Genomic DNA, 14,297 nt, shown 5'->3' with positions numbered 1-14,297 from the left:
TGTGCCGTGGCGGCTTTTTAAAGGTGCTCGCAAGCAACTCTTGCCCAAACAGTCTGTCGATGCTATGCGGGGGATCTGTCTTTGTATTTAAGTAATATTTGGGTGCGTTACAGATGAAGCGTTAACAGAGGATGTTGCTAACGTCGTTTGACACAAATTCACTTGTTAAATTGTGCGCACGGCAGTCGAGTTCTTACAGCTGGTATGATCAGCAGCAGCAGAATAATAATCATCGTTGGCAACATCAGCATCAGGGGCAGCATCGCAGCACTAACATCATCAGTAGCATCATCAGCAGCAATATTAGCAGCAGCATCAGCAGTCTCATCATTAGCAAAATAATCATCATTAAATCAATCAATCGTTAGTTTGCGTGCCAATATCGCCTCTCAATAAAGTGGGCATCAGTGCACATTACGATGGAACGGGACCGGTAACAGGGGGTACGAAGCAGCAACAGAGATGATGAACGAGACCCATCAGACCCTCAGCGGCTCACGCCGGCTGAGCAGAGTCAATTGCAACCGTGCGAATCGAATAGCATAAGAAAGTTAAGTGGCACATGACGAATAAATAAAATAAATGAAAAGTAAAGAGACAGTTTTTATTTCAAATTTTAGATTTCATCACCATTATAACATAAGTTGACGCCTCTCATAAGGCGGCTATTGGTACCATCATCATCAGCAGTAGCATCATCATCAGCAGCAGAATTGATAATAAACGACACCAATAGCAGGCAGCATCAAAATCAGCATGATCGTCAGAAACCGGTCACCAATAGAAACATCATTATAATTATCAGCAGCTGTTGAGCAGGCATCTGGTGAAGAACTACGGCACAATGGGCTGTAGGATGTCCCTCAAAGTCCATATCCTTGATGCTCATCTTGATAAATTCAAGGAGAACATGGGAGCGTACTCGAAGGAGCAAGGCGAGCGCTTCCACCAGGATATACTGGACTTTGAACGCCGCTACCAAGGACAGTATAACGAGAACATGATGGGAGACTGCATTTGGGGGCTGATTCGTGAAAGTGATTTACAGTATAATCGTAAATCTCGAAAAACTACTCACTTCTAAATTTTAGTAGTCATTTTTGCATTACTTTAGTATAAATACACCTTAATTTGGATTCGTACAGTATGTTTTTTTCTGACTTTATGTGAAGGAAAAGACACAAATTCGCCCGTTTTCTTATTAAAAATAGGTAAATTGCAAAATATCACTGTTCTGGTCACAAAAGCAAAGTTTGTGGGGAATAATAGCCATTTTCTATACTTTTTAGGCATAAGCAATTACGAAATAACACTTACTACCAAGGAACAAAAATTGTGTTACATAGAGTAATCAGCAACCATAATCATCATCAGCAACAAACAATCATCAGCAGCAAATATAGTCATCAGCAGCAAAGAATCATCAACAGCAAAGATAATCTTCATCATTAGCAGCAGAGAACGTATTCATCATCATCAGCAGCAGCAGCAAACATAATCATCAGCAGGAAACAATCATCATAAGCAGCAAACATTATCATCAGCAGCATTCTAATCATCATCAGCACGAGAGCGGGCATCTATAAATGGGCAGCGCCTCTTGGATAGAGGCGGCTATTGTGAGTTCAGTTTGATCGTCGTCATCGTCATCATCATCAGGGCCACAACGCACGGGCGGCTGAATGGCGCCACTCACTCACGGTGCCCTCACTCAGTCACTCCCAAGCAGCGCGCGCTGTCCTAAGTAGCCCTTTATACGATGAGGAATAGAGTGTGGGGGCGGGAGGTGGGGGAGTGTGGGGGCGGGAGGTGGGGGAGTGTGAGGGCTGGAGGTGGGGGGAGTGTGGGGGCGGGAGGTGGGGGGAGTGTGGGGGCGGGAGGTGGGGGTAGTGTGGGGGAAAGAGGGGGAAGTGTGGGGGGGAAGAGGGGGGAGTGTGGGGGGAAGGAGGGGGAGTGTGGGGGGGAAGGAGGGGGAGTGTGGGGGGGAAGGAGGGAGGGTTTGGGGGGAAGGAGGGAGGGTTTGGGGGGAAGGAGGGGGGAGTTTGGGGGTGTGGGGGGGGGAGGAGGGGTGAGTGTGGGGGGAAGGAGGGGGAAGTGTGGGGGGAAGGAGGGGGGAGTGTGGGGGGAGTGTGGGGGGGAAGGAGGGGTAGTGTGGGGGGGAAGAGGGGGGAGTGTGGGGGGAAGGAGGGGGGAGTGTGGGGGGAAGGAGGGGGGAGTGTGGGGGGAAGGAGGGGGGAGTGTAGGGGGGAGTGTGGGGGGAAGGAGGGGGGAGTGTGGGGGGAAGGAGGGGGAAGTGTGGGGGGAAGGAGGGGGAAGTGTGGGAGGAAGGAGGGGGAAGTGTGGGGGGAAGGAGGGGGAAGTGTGGGGGGAAGGAGGGGGAAGTGTGGGGGGAAGGAGGGGGAAGTGTGGGGGAAAGGAGGGGGTAATGTGGGGGGAAGGAGGGGGTAATGTGGGGGGAAGGAGGGGGAAGTGTGGGGGGAAGGAGGGGGAAGTGTGGGGGGAAGGAGGGGTAAGTGTGGGGGGAAGGAGGGGTAAGTGTGGGGGGAAGGAGGGGGAAGTGTGGGGGGAAGGAGGGGGAAGTGTGGGGGGAAGGAGGGGGAAGTGTGGGGGGAAGGAGGGGGAAGTGTGGGGGGAAGGAGGGGGGAGTGTGGGGGGAGTGTGGGGGGGAAGGAGGAGGGGAAGGAGGGGTAGTGTGGGGGGGAAGAGGGGGCAATGTGGGGGGAAGGAGGGGGGAGTGTGGGGGTAGTGTGGGGGGGAAGAGGGGGGAGTGTGGGGGGAAGGAGGGGAGGGAAGGAGGGGCAGGTGGGGGGAGTGTGTGCGTGGAGGAGGAGGAGGTTGATCATTGTGTAACCCCCCTCCCTCTCTCCTGAAGGAACCACCTAATGGGCCGGGCTCTTTAATCAGACGAGCGAGGTGGTGGTGGTGGGTGGGTTGGTGGGGGGGTGGAGATGCGTGAACCGCTTTAGTTCGCAGATTGCCCCCCCCTCCTCTCACCCCCTCCCATCACCCCCCCCCCACTTCACACTTGCGCGTCCTTAAGAGGCCACGCCACAATCCGGTCCATCAGCAGCGGGAGCAGCGGACAGGAGCCAGAGAGAGAGGGAGAGAGGCAGGGAAGGAGAGGCTGGAGAGTTGAGAGTGGCGCTTGTGACGATATTCTATCAAGAACGTTTTGCTTGTGCCAACCCAGACAACCCACGACCAACACACAGGGTAACCACCACCCCCCCACCAACGCATTCAACCATACAGATATGCGCATCGCATGTGCATGTGTTACATGTTTCACACGTACACATTACGCTCGCATACTCAATATTAATCGTCCGCTATTTAATCTAGACACATCTTATTTTGCAAACACACTCGCACAAATAAGTACGTTTCAGAGATTCCATATCGACACACGCGCCAGTTTACATATATAACCGAATCTAATATTTATAGAATGTATACACACATTATATAATACACACACACTTGTTGCAGCTACGCGTTCACGTACTCTCCACATAATACGCGCATTCTCCCTTTTACACACAACCTCAAGATACTATATTTCTCACGCATAACCTACCCACATTGACTTCAAGCCTAGCCTTACCTTTCACACTTAGCACAGTGGAACTTATCTGCAGTACGCGTCTTGCAACAGTCAACATATCACACACACAACGCAAAGGTGACCCCCGTCTGTAACACTTTAGTTGGCACGAGTGCTGCTGTAAGCACCGACAATTGTTCAATCCGACAAAGAGCCACAGCACCCACGATCTGCTGGGTCAAGTGCTGGCTAGGTGAGCGCGCAAGGCGGCACAGACACAAAGACACAACTCACCGCCATGAGCTCCACCGCGATCGTCGCCACATCCGAGGTGGCTGTCGTCCTCAACACCTCAACGGAGCCGATGGCGTGGGGAGCCAATTCGAGCTCTACGTCGTCCTCGGCCGTGTACCAGGGCTTGTTCTCCCAGCCTCTCCTGGCCGCGGTGACCGCCACGAGTGTCCTGCTCTTCGCCTTCGGGGTGTTGGGGAACTCCATGACCATCGCGGTGTTCTCGAGAACTCACGAGATGCGCACCACCACCTACCTCTACCTGTCCAGCATGGCCGTGTCGGACCTGCTCATCTTCTCGTGCATGCCCTTCGACCTGTACCGCCTCTGGCGCTACCGGCCGTGGTTGTTCGGCGACTTTGTGTGCAGGTGCTTCCAGTACGTGAGCGAGAGCTGCACTTACGCCACCATCCTGCACATCACGGCGCTCAGCGTGGAGAGGTACCTGGCCATCTGCTTTCCCCTCTGGGCCAAGGTGAGCTGAGTTTTTGTCCCGGATTGCGGCCCCCACCTCCCCGGGATTTAAGGGGGACGGGGCGCACGCGTGGATGGATGGGGTGACCTGGCAGGCTTCGTTCACGCGCACAAGTCGTCACAATCACCATCATCATCATTTAGTCATCATCACCATGTGTTATTTGTTCATATGTTTGACCCTTAATGTTTATTTAACACGTAGGCTTTCCTTAACTTTTTTTGTTCCTGGGTAGTAAGTGTTATTTTCCAATTGCTTATGCTTCATAAGTACAGAAAATGGCTATTATTCCCCACAAACTTTGCTTTAGTGACCAGGACAGTGATATTTTGAAATGTACCTATTTTCAATGAGAAAACGTGGTGTGCATTTGTGTCTTTATTTCACGTAAAGTCCTGGTCACAAAAGCAAAGTTTGTGGGGAATAAAAGCCATTTTCTGTACTTATGAAGCATAAGCAATTAGAAAATAACACTTACTACCCAGGAACAAACATCGTGTTACATAGTGTTTTGAGTAATCGATTATATACACGTTTCAAATATATGTTTATTTATTAACAATATGACACATATATTGGTGAAAAATAAACAAACATTCAGGATCGAGCATAGCAACAAATATGCCGTAGCTCTCCGTCACGGTGTGTTTTCGTGTGGTACCAGGCGTGTTGGTCGGTCCAGTGTCCGACGTTTCTCGCCGCGTGCTAGGGAGCTCATTCAGTTCCAGCTGTAAAACAAATTTACTTCGATGGGTTGTTTTGTTTGTGCAGTCACTGGGGACTGGGGTGAGAGCACCGATTCACGACACGAGAGAACACGGTTTAATCACAACATGCACGGTCTATGCGAGAGTCAAGTTGTCTCTATGCGAGTCTATGGATCTCAGTGTGGGTCTATGGTTCTCGATGTGAGTCTACAGGTCCCTTATGATAGCCACTGGCGATGGAGCCAAATCCCTTTGAGAACCCGGTTTAACCACGGGCAGTGGCTGAGCCCAACATTCGAACCCAAAATTCTCTGCGGTCCCACCTCTGAGCCTGGATGTCCTCCTAATGACAACGACGATGATGATTTAACTTGGCTAAATTAAAGCCTCCAATACTCGCGTGCTGGCCGCATTAAGTTCGACCAGATCTGCCGGTCACTGCCACACTCGGGGAACTGTGATGTTTCAAGTTCAAGTTCATGTATTAGGTATAGCCCTGTGAGCCATTCGGCTCTTGAATCGGGTGCAACCGCAACAAACAAAAAACAAAAATACGAACAAAAAATATCTTAAAGTGAATATGTGACTAAGTGCAAACAGAAAATCCAAGAAAAGACAGCAAAATATTGCAGAAAAAACACCGTACACCAACGCTGTGTGCAAAAATCCCAGTGGGATGCAAGTTAAACAACAACAACCACAAGACAACTTAGATTAAGGCCATCAGTCTAACTCTGTACTACAACAAACAAACATGGCTAAACCAACACATTTTTCGAAATCACCAAAACAAAGCCATGAAAGCAATGAAAAAGCAATCATAGGAACTGTGACGGAATTTTCACAATAAATGTCTGGACAGCTGGACTGCACGGACTCTGATCTCTGTCTCCCGAATGCCTCTCGCAGTGGCCAGAAACAATAAAGCACCGAAGACTCTAACGGTGTGCACAGAGGTGTAGACACGAGACGAACCACAGAAAACATGGGGAGTGCAGTGCAGGTTTCCCTCGCTTCATGCGGGTTCGGTTTGTGCGATTTCGCGTCCGTGCGGCTAACATTTTTGTACCCCCAAAAATTGCTCGATGCGGTCTGAATTCAAAGAGATGCGGCGATGCGGTCGAACGTGGGACAACGTACTGTGTGTACTGTGTGTGTATGTAATGTACGTACTGTGTGTACTGTGTGTGTACTGTGTGTACTGTGTGTGTATGTAATGTACGTACTGTGTGTACTCTGTGTGTGTACTGTGTGTGTGTACTGTGTGTGTACTGTGTATGTGTATGTAATGTGCGTACTGTGTGTGTAATGTGTGTACTGTGTGTGTATGTAATGTACGTACTGTGTGTACTCTGTGTGTGTACTGTGTGTGTGTACTGTGTGTGTACTGTGTGTACTGTGTGTACTGCACTATTAGGTGGAAATTTATAGCAGCCAAATACTCCAAACGCATGTTTCTAAATTTTGAAGGAAACCCCAGAGAAAAATCCACGCGACCACGGGGAGAAAGACAATATACAACAGGCGTTATGGTCGGGATCGAACCCATGCCCTCCTGTATACCAGGCAAGGGAGTTAACATCTCCTACCCACCGTGGCTGGCCACTTGAACACTGGCAGGGAATCAACCGCACATTGGAAACTCACTTCTTCAGTAACTGCTTTTCTCTGTTTAGTTTTGTAGTCCTTCCCACGCACCTCCGATTAGCGCGATTGGCTACGTACGGTGCGAAAGAAGTCCCAACGTGCGCACGGCACACAATACGCCCCCGCCACGTAACGACTCGCAACGCAGCTCGCCCGACTCGACCACGGCATCCGTTGCTTTCACAGAGACACCGATTCCGCGCACAAGGTGTGCACGAACAATCATGTTTGCCAGGTCACGTCTCCTCGGTGGCCCAGTGCGTCGCTGTAACAACGCGGATGGGGGAACAATTCACGGCACGGGCAGTAAGGAGCCGAGGAGGAAACGAAGGGTAGGGAAGTAACCACCGCGCTTGCACTCACGATGGGATTGATCCGCTAGGCCAGCGAGAGCGACGGACTTGAGTCCACCACTGGATCTCTCCTTGCGTGACGCGCATTCGTGGCAAGGCCGTAATTATAATATATATTTGGGGGGGGGGACACATCTCTCCAATATACAAATATGCTCAAAACGTCCCCCCTCCAATATATTGCTATAAAAAATATTTTAAAAAAAAATAATTGCGATGTTATGTAAATAAAAACAACTATTTGCTAAACCTTGGCCACAACATCTGGACTTATCTTCATATAACAATGCATAGATTTCTGTTCATATAATTGTGGTTATGGTTGTACTTTATGGATCCCTAATCTCTGCCATTACATACAATGAAACAAGAAATGGTAAAAAAGAAAATACAGAGCAATGTAATACAATAAACTATTAGACATCATTGTAAAAAATAAATAAAAAGTCCATCTCATGTGTTAGTGAATTTTTTAATATTTCAGGTAGGAAATTAGTTTTCAAATTTCGATTTTTTTTTCTGGGGGGGGAGACCCCAGACCCCCTGGAAGATTTGGTCCCCCCCAATGTTGACTGCATGGCTACGGCCTTGATTCGTAGAAGTGTCCCAACCTGGAATGTGCCACTGCCACCGCCACATAGTGATTCACTCGCAGAGCGATGTTTCTTGAGCCTGTGAATGCACGTTGACCCTGCGTCGGCCATGCGCGTCAAGTCCCCGCCGCACGTCAGCCCGGTCGCAAACGCCTCGCGCCCGCGCCGTCCACGGCACTCAAACTGGTAAAATCGTTCGTCCTCAGGTGGCCATCACGCGTCGGCGGGTGAGGGCCCTCATCCTGGGCCTGTGGGTCCTGGCCCTGGGCAGCGCGGGCCCCGTGATCTCCATCGTCAGCGTGCAGGTGGAGAAGCGTGAGCCGGTGTGCATGGTGACGGACGAGGCGCGCAAGTCGGGCAGGCTCGAGATCATCACGTGGATGTCCACCGCCTACTTCTTCCTGCCCGTCTTCTGCCTCGCCGTGCTCTACGGACTCATCGGCCGGCGGCTGTGGCTGCGGCGGACCGAAGCGGTGGTGCCCTGCATGGTGCAGCACGAGAAGGCCCACCGGCAGACGGTGCGCATGCTCGGTGAGAACGCACGCACGCCGCCACTGCCGCAGGGCCGCACGAGGATCTCCCCCCTCCCCCTCTTCCCCTTCTCCCACTGTGGGTGCGGACGCTTTCCGGCCGAAGGAAGCGTTGAGCGCTTGGATTTCAAGACATTTGTTGTTGCGCGCGGTGATCCGCCGACCCTCGCTGCTGCTGCCACCGCCTCCGCAGCGCTGGAGGATTGTGGGTAGCCCACGTGCACAGTGTGGCCACCACCAGCGCCAGCGCCCCCCCCCCGTCCCACCCGTGTTGCATCGTGAAAAACGATGTAGTGGCAAACCGAGCACAGCTGGAAACAGACCCCCTGCCTGGGAGACAAATCGCGGCAGACATTAGGACGGGCGACGGCCTCTGCTGTTGTATCCGCAGATCATTGGGTGCCGCGTTTGACACGAAGCGACCGGCATGAGCTGCTCTCAAGGGCCCCCTGCTCCGCCTGGCGAGGACTAAGCTATTACTCCTAAACTAGTTTTTAGTTTACCAGGTAAGGCCCTCTGAGCTATTAGCTCTTTTTCAGAAGTGACCTGGCCACAAATGATAGCTCAACGAAGTGGCTTATTACGTGGAAATTCATTGCAGCCAAATAATCGAAATAATCCTAATGCATACAAATGAAACGAAACTATTAATATTTTAGCAGGTAAGGCCCAAATGAGCTATATAAGATTTTTTTTTTAGAAGCGATATGGCCACAAATGACAGCTGAACAAAGTGGCTTTTTACGTGGACATTTATTGCAGCCAAATACTGTAAACGAATGTTTCAAAAATGTGGAGGTGAAAGCCGGAGGGCCGTGAAAAAAATAACCACGCGACCACCGGGAAAGAGCCATACAAACTCCAAATATACAGCAGGCGTCCGGGTCGGGGTCGAACGCACGGATCTCATGTATACCAGGCGAAGCAGTTAACATCTCGCCACTGCGGCACCAATAGCATTGACCTTTGGCGACTATCTGGCCCGTGACATCTGCGTCTCCATTCTCACGCGGCCTTTAAAGTTGCGGGGCCACCGTTGATGTGTGAAGTCGTTCGTTATGACGAATGGTTGGACGTCTTTGGAGGAGAGGGGGGTGCGAAATCACGTCATTACCTCTTTAAATCACACACGACGAGGTGGCCGAGCGGCTCAGAGGTCAGAGCGCTGAGCTGGTACCGCTGCTGACATTCTGGGTTGAAATCCGGCTTCCAGCAACTGCCTGTGGTCAAGTTGCAGCGAGTTCACGTCAGCGATGACCGCGCGAATAAAAGGCCACTACGTTAAATTGAAGGCCGTACTTAGGCTGGTTATGCTATATTTGTGCTGCACGAGTTCAAATATCGACTCAAATTAATTACTCTCGTGTCGCACGGCGGTTGGGCAAGTGCTGCCCCTACTGTGTGGGCCAGAGGTCAGTTGAAGCGATCTCAGCGGTAGCTCTTTGGTGTCCGCGTCTGCGGGACGTTCTTCTCGCTACTGAGTTTCGAATGGACAAAAGGAGGGCCCTACCCTCGGTGAAGGAAACAAAAAAAGTAGACAATTGGAATGCAATTGAGACAACAAACAACGCAAAAAAACTGTATCATCATAAAAACAAAAAGCCTGACACAATAGCATCACTTTGCGCTTCCTTGCAACCGCGACCCACCAAGCCAAGCACTCAGTCAGCGCCCGCAACGCGGCGCTCCGTGCCCGTGGCGGGGCCATCAATCAGCAGCGCTCGCGTGAGAGGGCCGCATTCACCGCGGCGTTCAACTCCACAGGCCCGCCCGCCAGCCCGCACGCACGCACGCCCCACTCGTTTGTTGCGCCATGAATCCGCGAGGCGTAAATAAAAACATTTTTTAGTTGTTGCGTAAATGACGCGGGGTTTTTTTTTTTAGAGGGGCGATTTCGAGCGAGGACGATCTGAGGACGCTGGCTCAGAAGTTGTGTTGGTAAGGGGGGAAAGGGGGGCAGAATTTCGTGAGGTGTGGGTGATGAGAGCAGTCGCTGTGGTCGGGAAAAAAGCGTGTTAATTGGGCGCCTGAAATGAGCTTAGCTGTGGAACAGACACACGGAGAGAGACGGATACACGTAAACAGACACAAGGAAACATAGTGGTCGGATGGGTTAGATCGACAGAGAGAATCGCCAGAGCAAGACAAATACATATTCTGTTACAGACAAGGAGACTGACGAGAGAGATACAGAATAAAGTACAATACACAGAATGGAATTCACGGACATGAAGAGACGAGAGGTACAGATACAGAGGGACACAGGGCAACAAGGAGACACACGGACGCACACATAGAGTGACGCAGATAAGCTAATACAGGGAGAAACACATAGACACGGATTTTACACAGAAAGACGCACACACAGAATCACGAATCGTGCCTCGGTGAATTCGGTTTAACCTGGCGTTCTTACAGTGCAGGCTCCCGCCGCAAGGACGTTCTGTTTCACAGATGCAGCAAATGTTGTCCGCCAGTAGAGAGCCATGTCACCACGTGTAATCCCAATTGACGAAAAAAACGTGTTGCCATTTTTTTCTCTCTCTCTCTCTTCAATTTGGCCAAGTTTGGGCCCGTGGCCCCGGCACGCGGTGCCCTTCTCGATTTCGAACGACGTCGCGGGAAACCGTCAGCGGCGTCCGCCGTGAGCGAGGCGGACGGCGCATCGCAGAGTTCTTACGTTCACCACGGAACACCACGGCAATCACCGCGGCAATCACCGGGAGGGAGGCCTGCCGCATTGGTAGCGCGAACCACTTGGAGGAATCCGATGAGCTATGAAGCTCTTTTTCACAGATGTCCAGTAGGGGTACGGGGTGAGAATGTGACAACAACAAACAGTACAAAAACACCATGGGAGTGCACAGTACAAGAAAGGTAAACAAATCACACAAACACAAACAAATACAACACTAAACCATCGCTATCCTACCAGGCAAAGGCCACTTCTTAGGTACTTTAACTTATTTTTCAGAAGCGACCTGGCCACAAACGACAGCTCAACACAATTGCCCTTCCCTCTGCATATTCCTGCTCGCAGCATCTTTATTTTGTTCGTGTGGCGCCCAATGCTCCATGCTGTGCCAAGGCCGGTGGAGTCTTCACGTCTGTGCTCTCTTCAGCCTTCTCGCGCAGACGTCCGTGTTGTCGTCCCCTGTCCCTGTTCAGGTCCAGGCTCAAGTTCCTTCCCGGCCTATCACTGGCTAACTGACCGTCCTTCTTTCTGTATAAAATACATATTCCCACTGTTTTCTGTACAGACGTGACGCACATCTGCCTAGTATTGTCCACGCGCGTCATGCATGCGAGGGCCATCAGACGAAATCTCAGCGCTGAAATGTTGCCGAGTCAAGCGAAAAAACAGAATTCATCACGATGGGTTTTTTTTATTGTATTGTTGTTCTTAGTGCAGTCATTGGTGACTGGGCTGAGATCATCCACTCGCTACCACTTGAGAACCCAGCATAACCACCCAAACCCGGATTCGAACTTGGGGTTTCCAGTGCGGCAGGCAAAATCGAATTGGAAAATCGAGAGGCACCAAGCCATCGTTGACGAGCGTGCAGGCCGTGCAACTGCAGCGGGGTTCACGGGCCACAAATTGAGGGGATATCAGACAGAGGGCTCCTGAATTAGTCCACTCACCAGGGCCCATGTTAACCACGCAGCGACGCTGTCCTGCCCCCCCCCCCACTCCTGCCGCGGTTACACCGACGACGCGTGGATAGAATGTCCACGGCGAGTCACGAAACGGGTGGATGAAGAAGTGAACGCATTCACAGGCTCAAGAAACATCGCGTCGTGCTGGAAACGTGGGGGGCAAAGTGACTTGATGACGCCAACTCCTGTGTTTTGAGTGCGTTAATGAATGCAGGGAACATGCAACGTTCAACACAAACACACACTCACATTGAGCATGTACACACACAGCACAAAGACACAGATCCCCCGTACAGCCTTGACAGACCGGTGGGAAAAGTGCTGTTAGCGAGTAGCAGCTATGAAGGCCAGCACAGCACACAAGGGGATAGGTGGCCAGCATCACGCCCGGCTGCCTTTGTCTCCCCAGTGTCAATGTGTAAACATCGTACCAGGTTCTCATTTGCGGTTGAGTCGACCTAGGGGAGGCCCAGGACCAGTTCTGAAAATTGTCACCGGTGTTGGCCGTAAGCGGGAATCGGGCTAGCGTCGCCGGGTTCGTAGTGCAACGCGCTAACCACTGCACGCTAGCTCCCCCACACAACACACACGTACAAAACACACGTTACACTCAATATTTACATATTCCCAACGTACATCAACACACACTATTCAGGTGCTTACGCAAGCCACCCCTGCTTCGCATACTTTGTCCCACAGACACTCGATCCAAGCGATTGTTTTTTAATTGTCAGAGCTGCATTATTATTTTTTTGCCAAATTAAATCCATTAGCGAATGGAACGCGATTGGGGATTGTTGTGCCGTCACCGGTAACCGGGCCTGAGGCCATCAACTCCGCCACACCGTAAAAGCCCGGTGGCTTAACCATGGGCGGCTGCAACCCGGATTTGAACCCAGGTAGTCGGCGGTGCCGGCTCAGGGTCTCTGACCTCTAGAGCCACGTGACCGACTCCTTTGGTGACGCTTGTCCCAGATTCAGCCACCCCCATCACGCTTGTTTGCCCAAGACGATTTCAGGTTTTCACGGTTACTTAAATTAGATTGTGTTTAGCCAGATGGGAACTCAAGAGACCAGGGCGAGTGTTATTTGCCAGAGTGACCTGGGGCATAGGTCTGCCAGTTGGGTGCCGATGATTGCTGCTGATGTGTATAATCCAAATTGAGTAATGTTTAAAATTGCGAATAAAATGTGGACCCTGATGGCGGCACGCAACGGCCCACTCAGATATCATCCCTAACGTCGACTCTGAAGCAGACGGCGAGTAGTAGTAGTATTGTTGTTGTTGTGGTTATTAAACCCGCAGTAATAACCGGGTTGGCCACTGAATTTGAACCGTGAACCTCTGCGATGAGCAGCGAACGCGTCACCGCAGGAGGGGGGCGATGATGCCGCCGCTTCGCGTAACCCCAACGGAGTAAAATTTGCCGGTCATTTTTCAGCTTCGAGATGTTTGGCCAACACTAGTTTGTCCACTGTGTCGTGTTTTTAAGTTCTGGGAGGAGGCGAGGAATCGCGGAGGTAACCCACGCAGAGCAAGGGGGGGGACGTACAAATTGCACGCAGCAAGGCACTGTGGGGCAATCGAACGGGTCCGTGGTTTGTTTAAGCTTCTGGGAAGAAACCGGGAATCCAGAGGAAATCCACACACAGAACAGGGGGAGATGAAACAAACCCCACGAGTCGGGAATGGAACCCAGGGGACCTTCTCGCTGCGAGTCACCACCATGCCCACCGCCCTGCCACCCAAAGGCGCCCTGCACGCACCGAGCACCGCCTTGTCCCACGGACGCTGATTACGAGGCGCCTGTACCCACAACCCCCCCCCCCCGCAGTGGCCGTGGTGGTGGCCTTCGTGGTGTGCTGGCTGCCCTTCCACGTGGGCCGCCTCATCTTCGCGTGGCACGTGACCAAGAGGTCGCAGTTCGTCCACGACCTGAGCCAGTACCTGAACCTCACCTCCTTCGTCCTCTTCTACCTGAGCTCGGCCATCAACCCTCTGCTCTACAACTTCATGTCGCGCAAGTACCGCGCGGCGGCGCGCCGCCTCATCGGCCCGGGGCTGGCAGGCGCGCTCTGCCCGCGCGCCCGGGACGCACGCTCCCTCTCGGGCAGGGACCGCGCCGGCCTCTCGGGCTCCTCGGCGGGGTCGTCCTACCGCCGCAGGGCCCGCTCGGTGAGCAGCAGCGTGCAGGAGGACAGCACGCAGGCGTTCATGCTCGACCCGAGCAGCACGGCCGTGTGAAGGTGCGGGTCGGTGTGGGGTGGGGGGGGGCAGAGGAGGGCACCGGGGCTGGGCCCTGCGCTCGCAGACGCGTGGAGGTGACCGCGTGACGGCGACGTGTCGCCACGGCGTTGCTCGCTTCACATCGCCAGCTACGACAACGAGTCGGAAGCCCCCCGCTCCTGGCCCTGTTCACATTTCCCACCCACGTGCGCTTTGTCCATCGCGCCTCTTCTCCAAACCGCGTTCGCCGCCCCCCATGGTAGAGATCCG

The 14,297-nt window shown here is 52.3% G+C and overlaps 1 protein-coding gene across 1 annotated transcript; it reads left to right on the top strand.

Annotated features, from left to right (window-relative positions):
- Positions 1-3,842: 3,842 nt before the first annotated feature.
- On the top strand, positions 3,843-14,045 carry LOC144948844 (growth hormone secretagogue receptor type 1-like). The gene is made up of 3 exons (XM_078878494.1): positions 3,843-4,310; positions 7,817-8,141; positions 13,636-14,045. The coding sequence occupies exons 1-3, from the start codon at positions 3,843-3,845 to the stop codon at positions 14,043-14,045; spliced, it is 1,203 nt and encodes a 400-aa protein (XP_078734620.1).
- The last annotated feature ends 252 nt before the right edge of the window (positions 14,046-14,297 follow it).

The sequence above is a fragment of the Lampetra fluviatilis genome, chromosome 51 (assembly GCF_964198595.1).
Source record: "Lampetra fluviatilis chromosome 51, kcLamFluv1.1, whole genome shotgun sequence".
Classification (NCBI taxonomy): domain Eukaryota; kingdom Metazoa; phylum Chordata; class Hyperoartia; order Petromyzontiformes; family Petromyzontidae; genus Lampetra; species Lampetra fluviatilis.
The sequence above is the reverse complement of the archived record's forward strand: the minus strand, read 5'-3'. Positions and strand labels throughout refer to the sequence as shown.

Coding starts and splice junctions, on each gene's coding strand:
- LOC144948844 (XM_078878494.1), top strand. CDS start 3,843: ATGAGCTCCACCGCGATCGTCGCCACATCCGAGGTGGCTGTCGTCCTC. Junction 4,311..7,816: donor GCTTTCCCCTCTGGGCCAAG/GTGAGCTGAGTT, acceptor GTTCGTCCTCAG/GTGGCCATCACGCGTCGGCG. Junction 8,142..13,635: donor GCAGACGGTGCGCATGCTCG/GTGAGAACGCAC, acceptor CCCCCCCCGCAG/TGGCCGTGGTGGTGGCCTTC.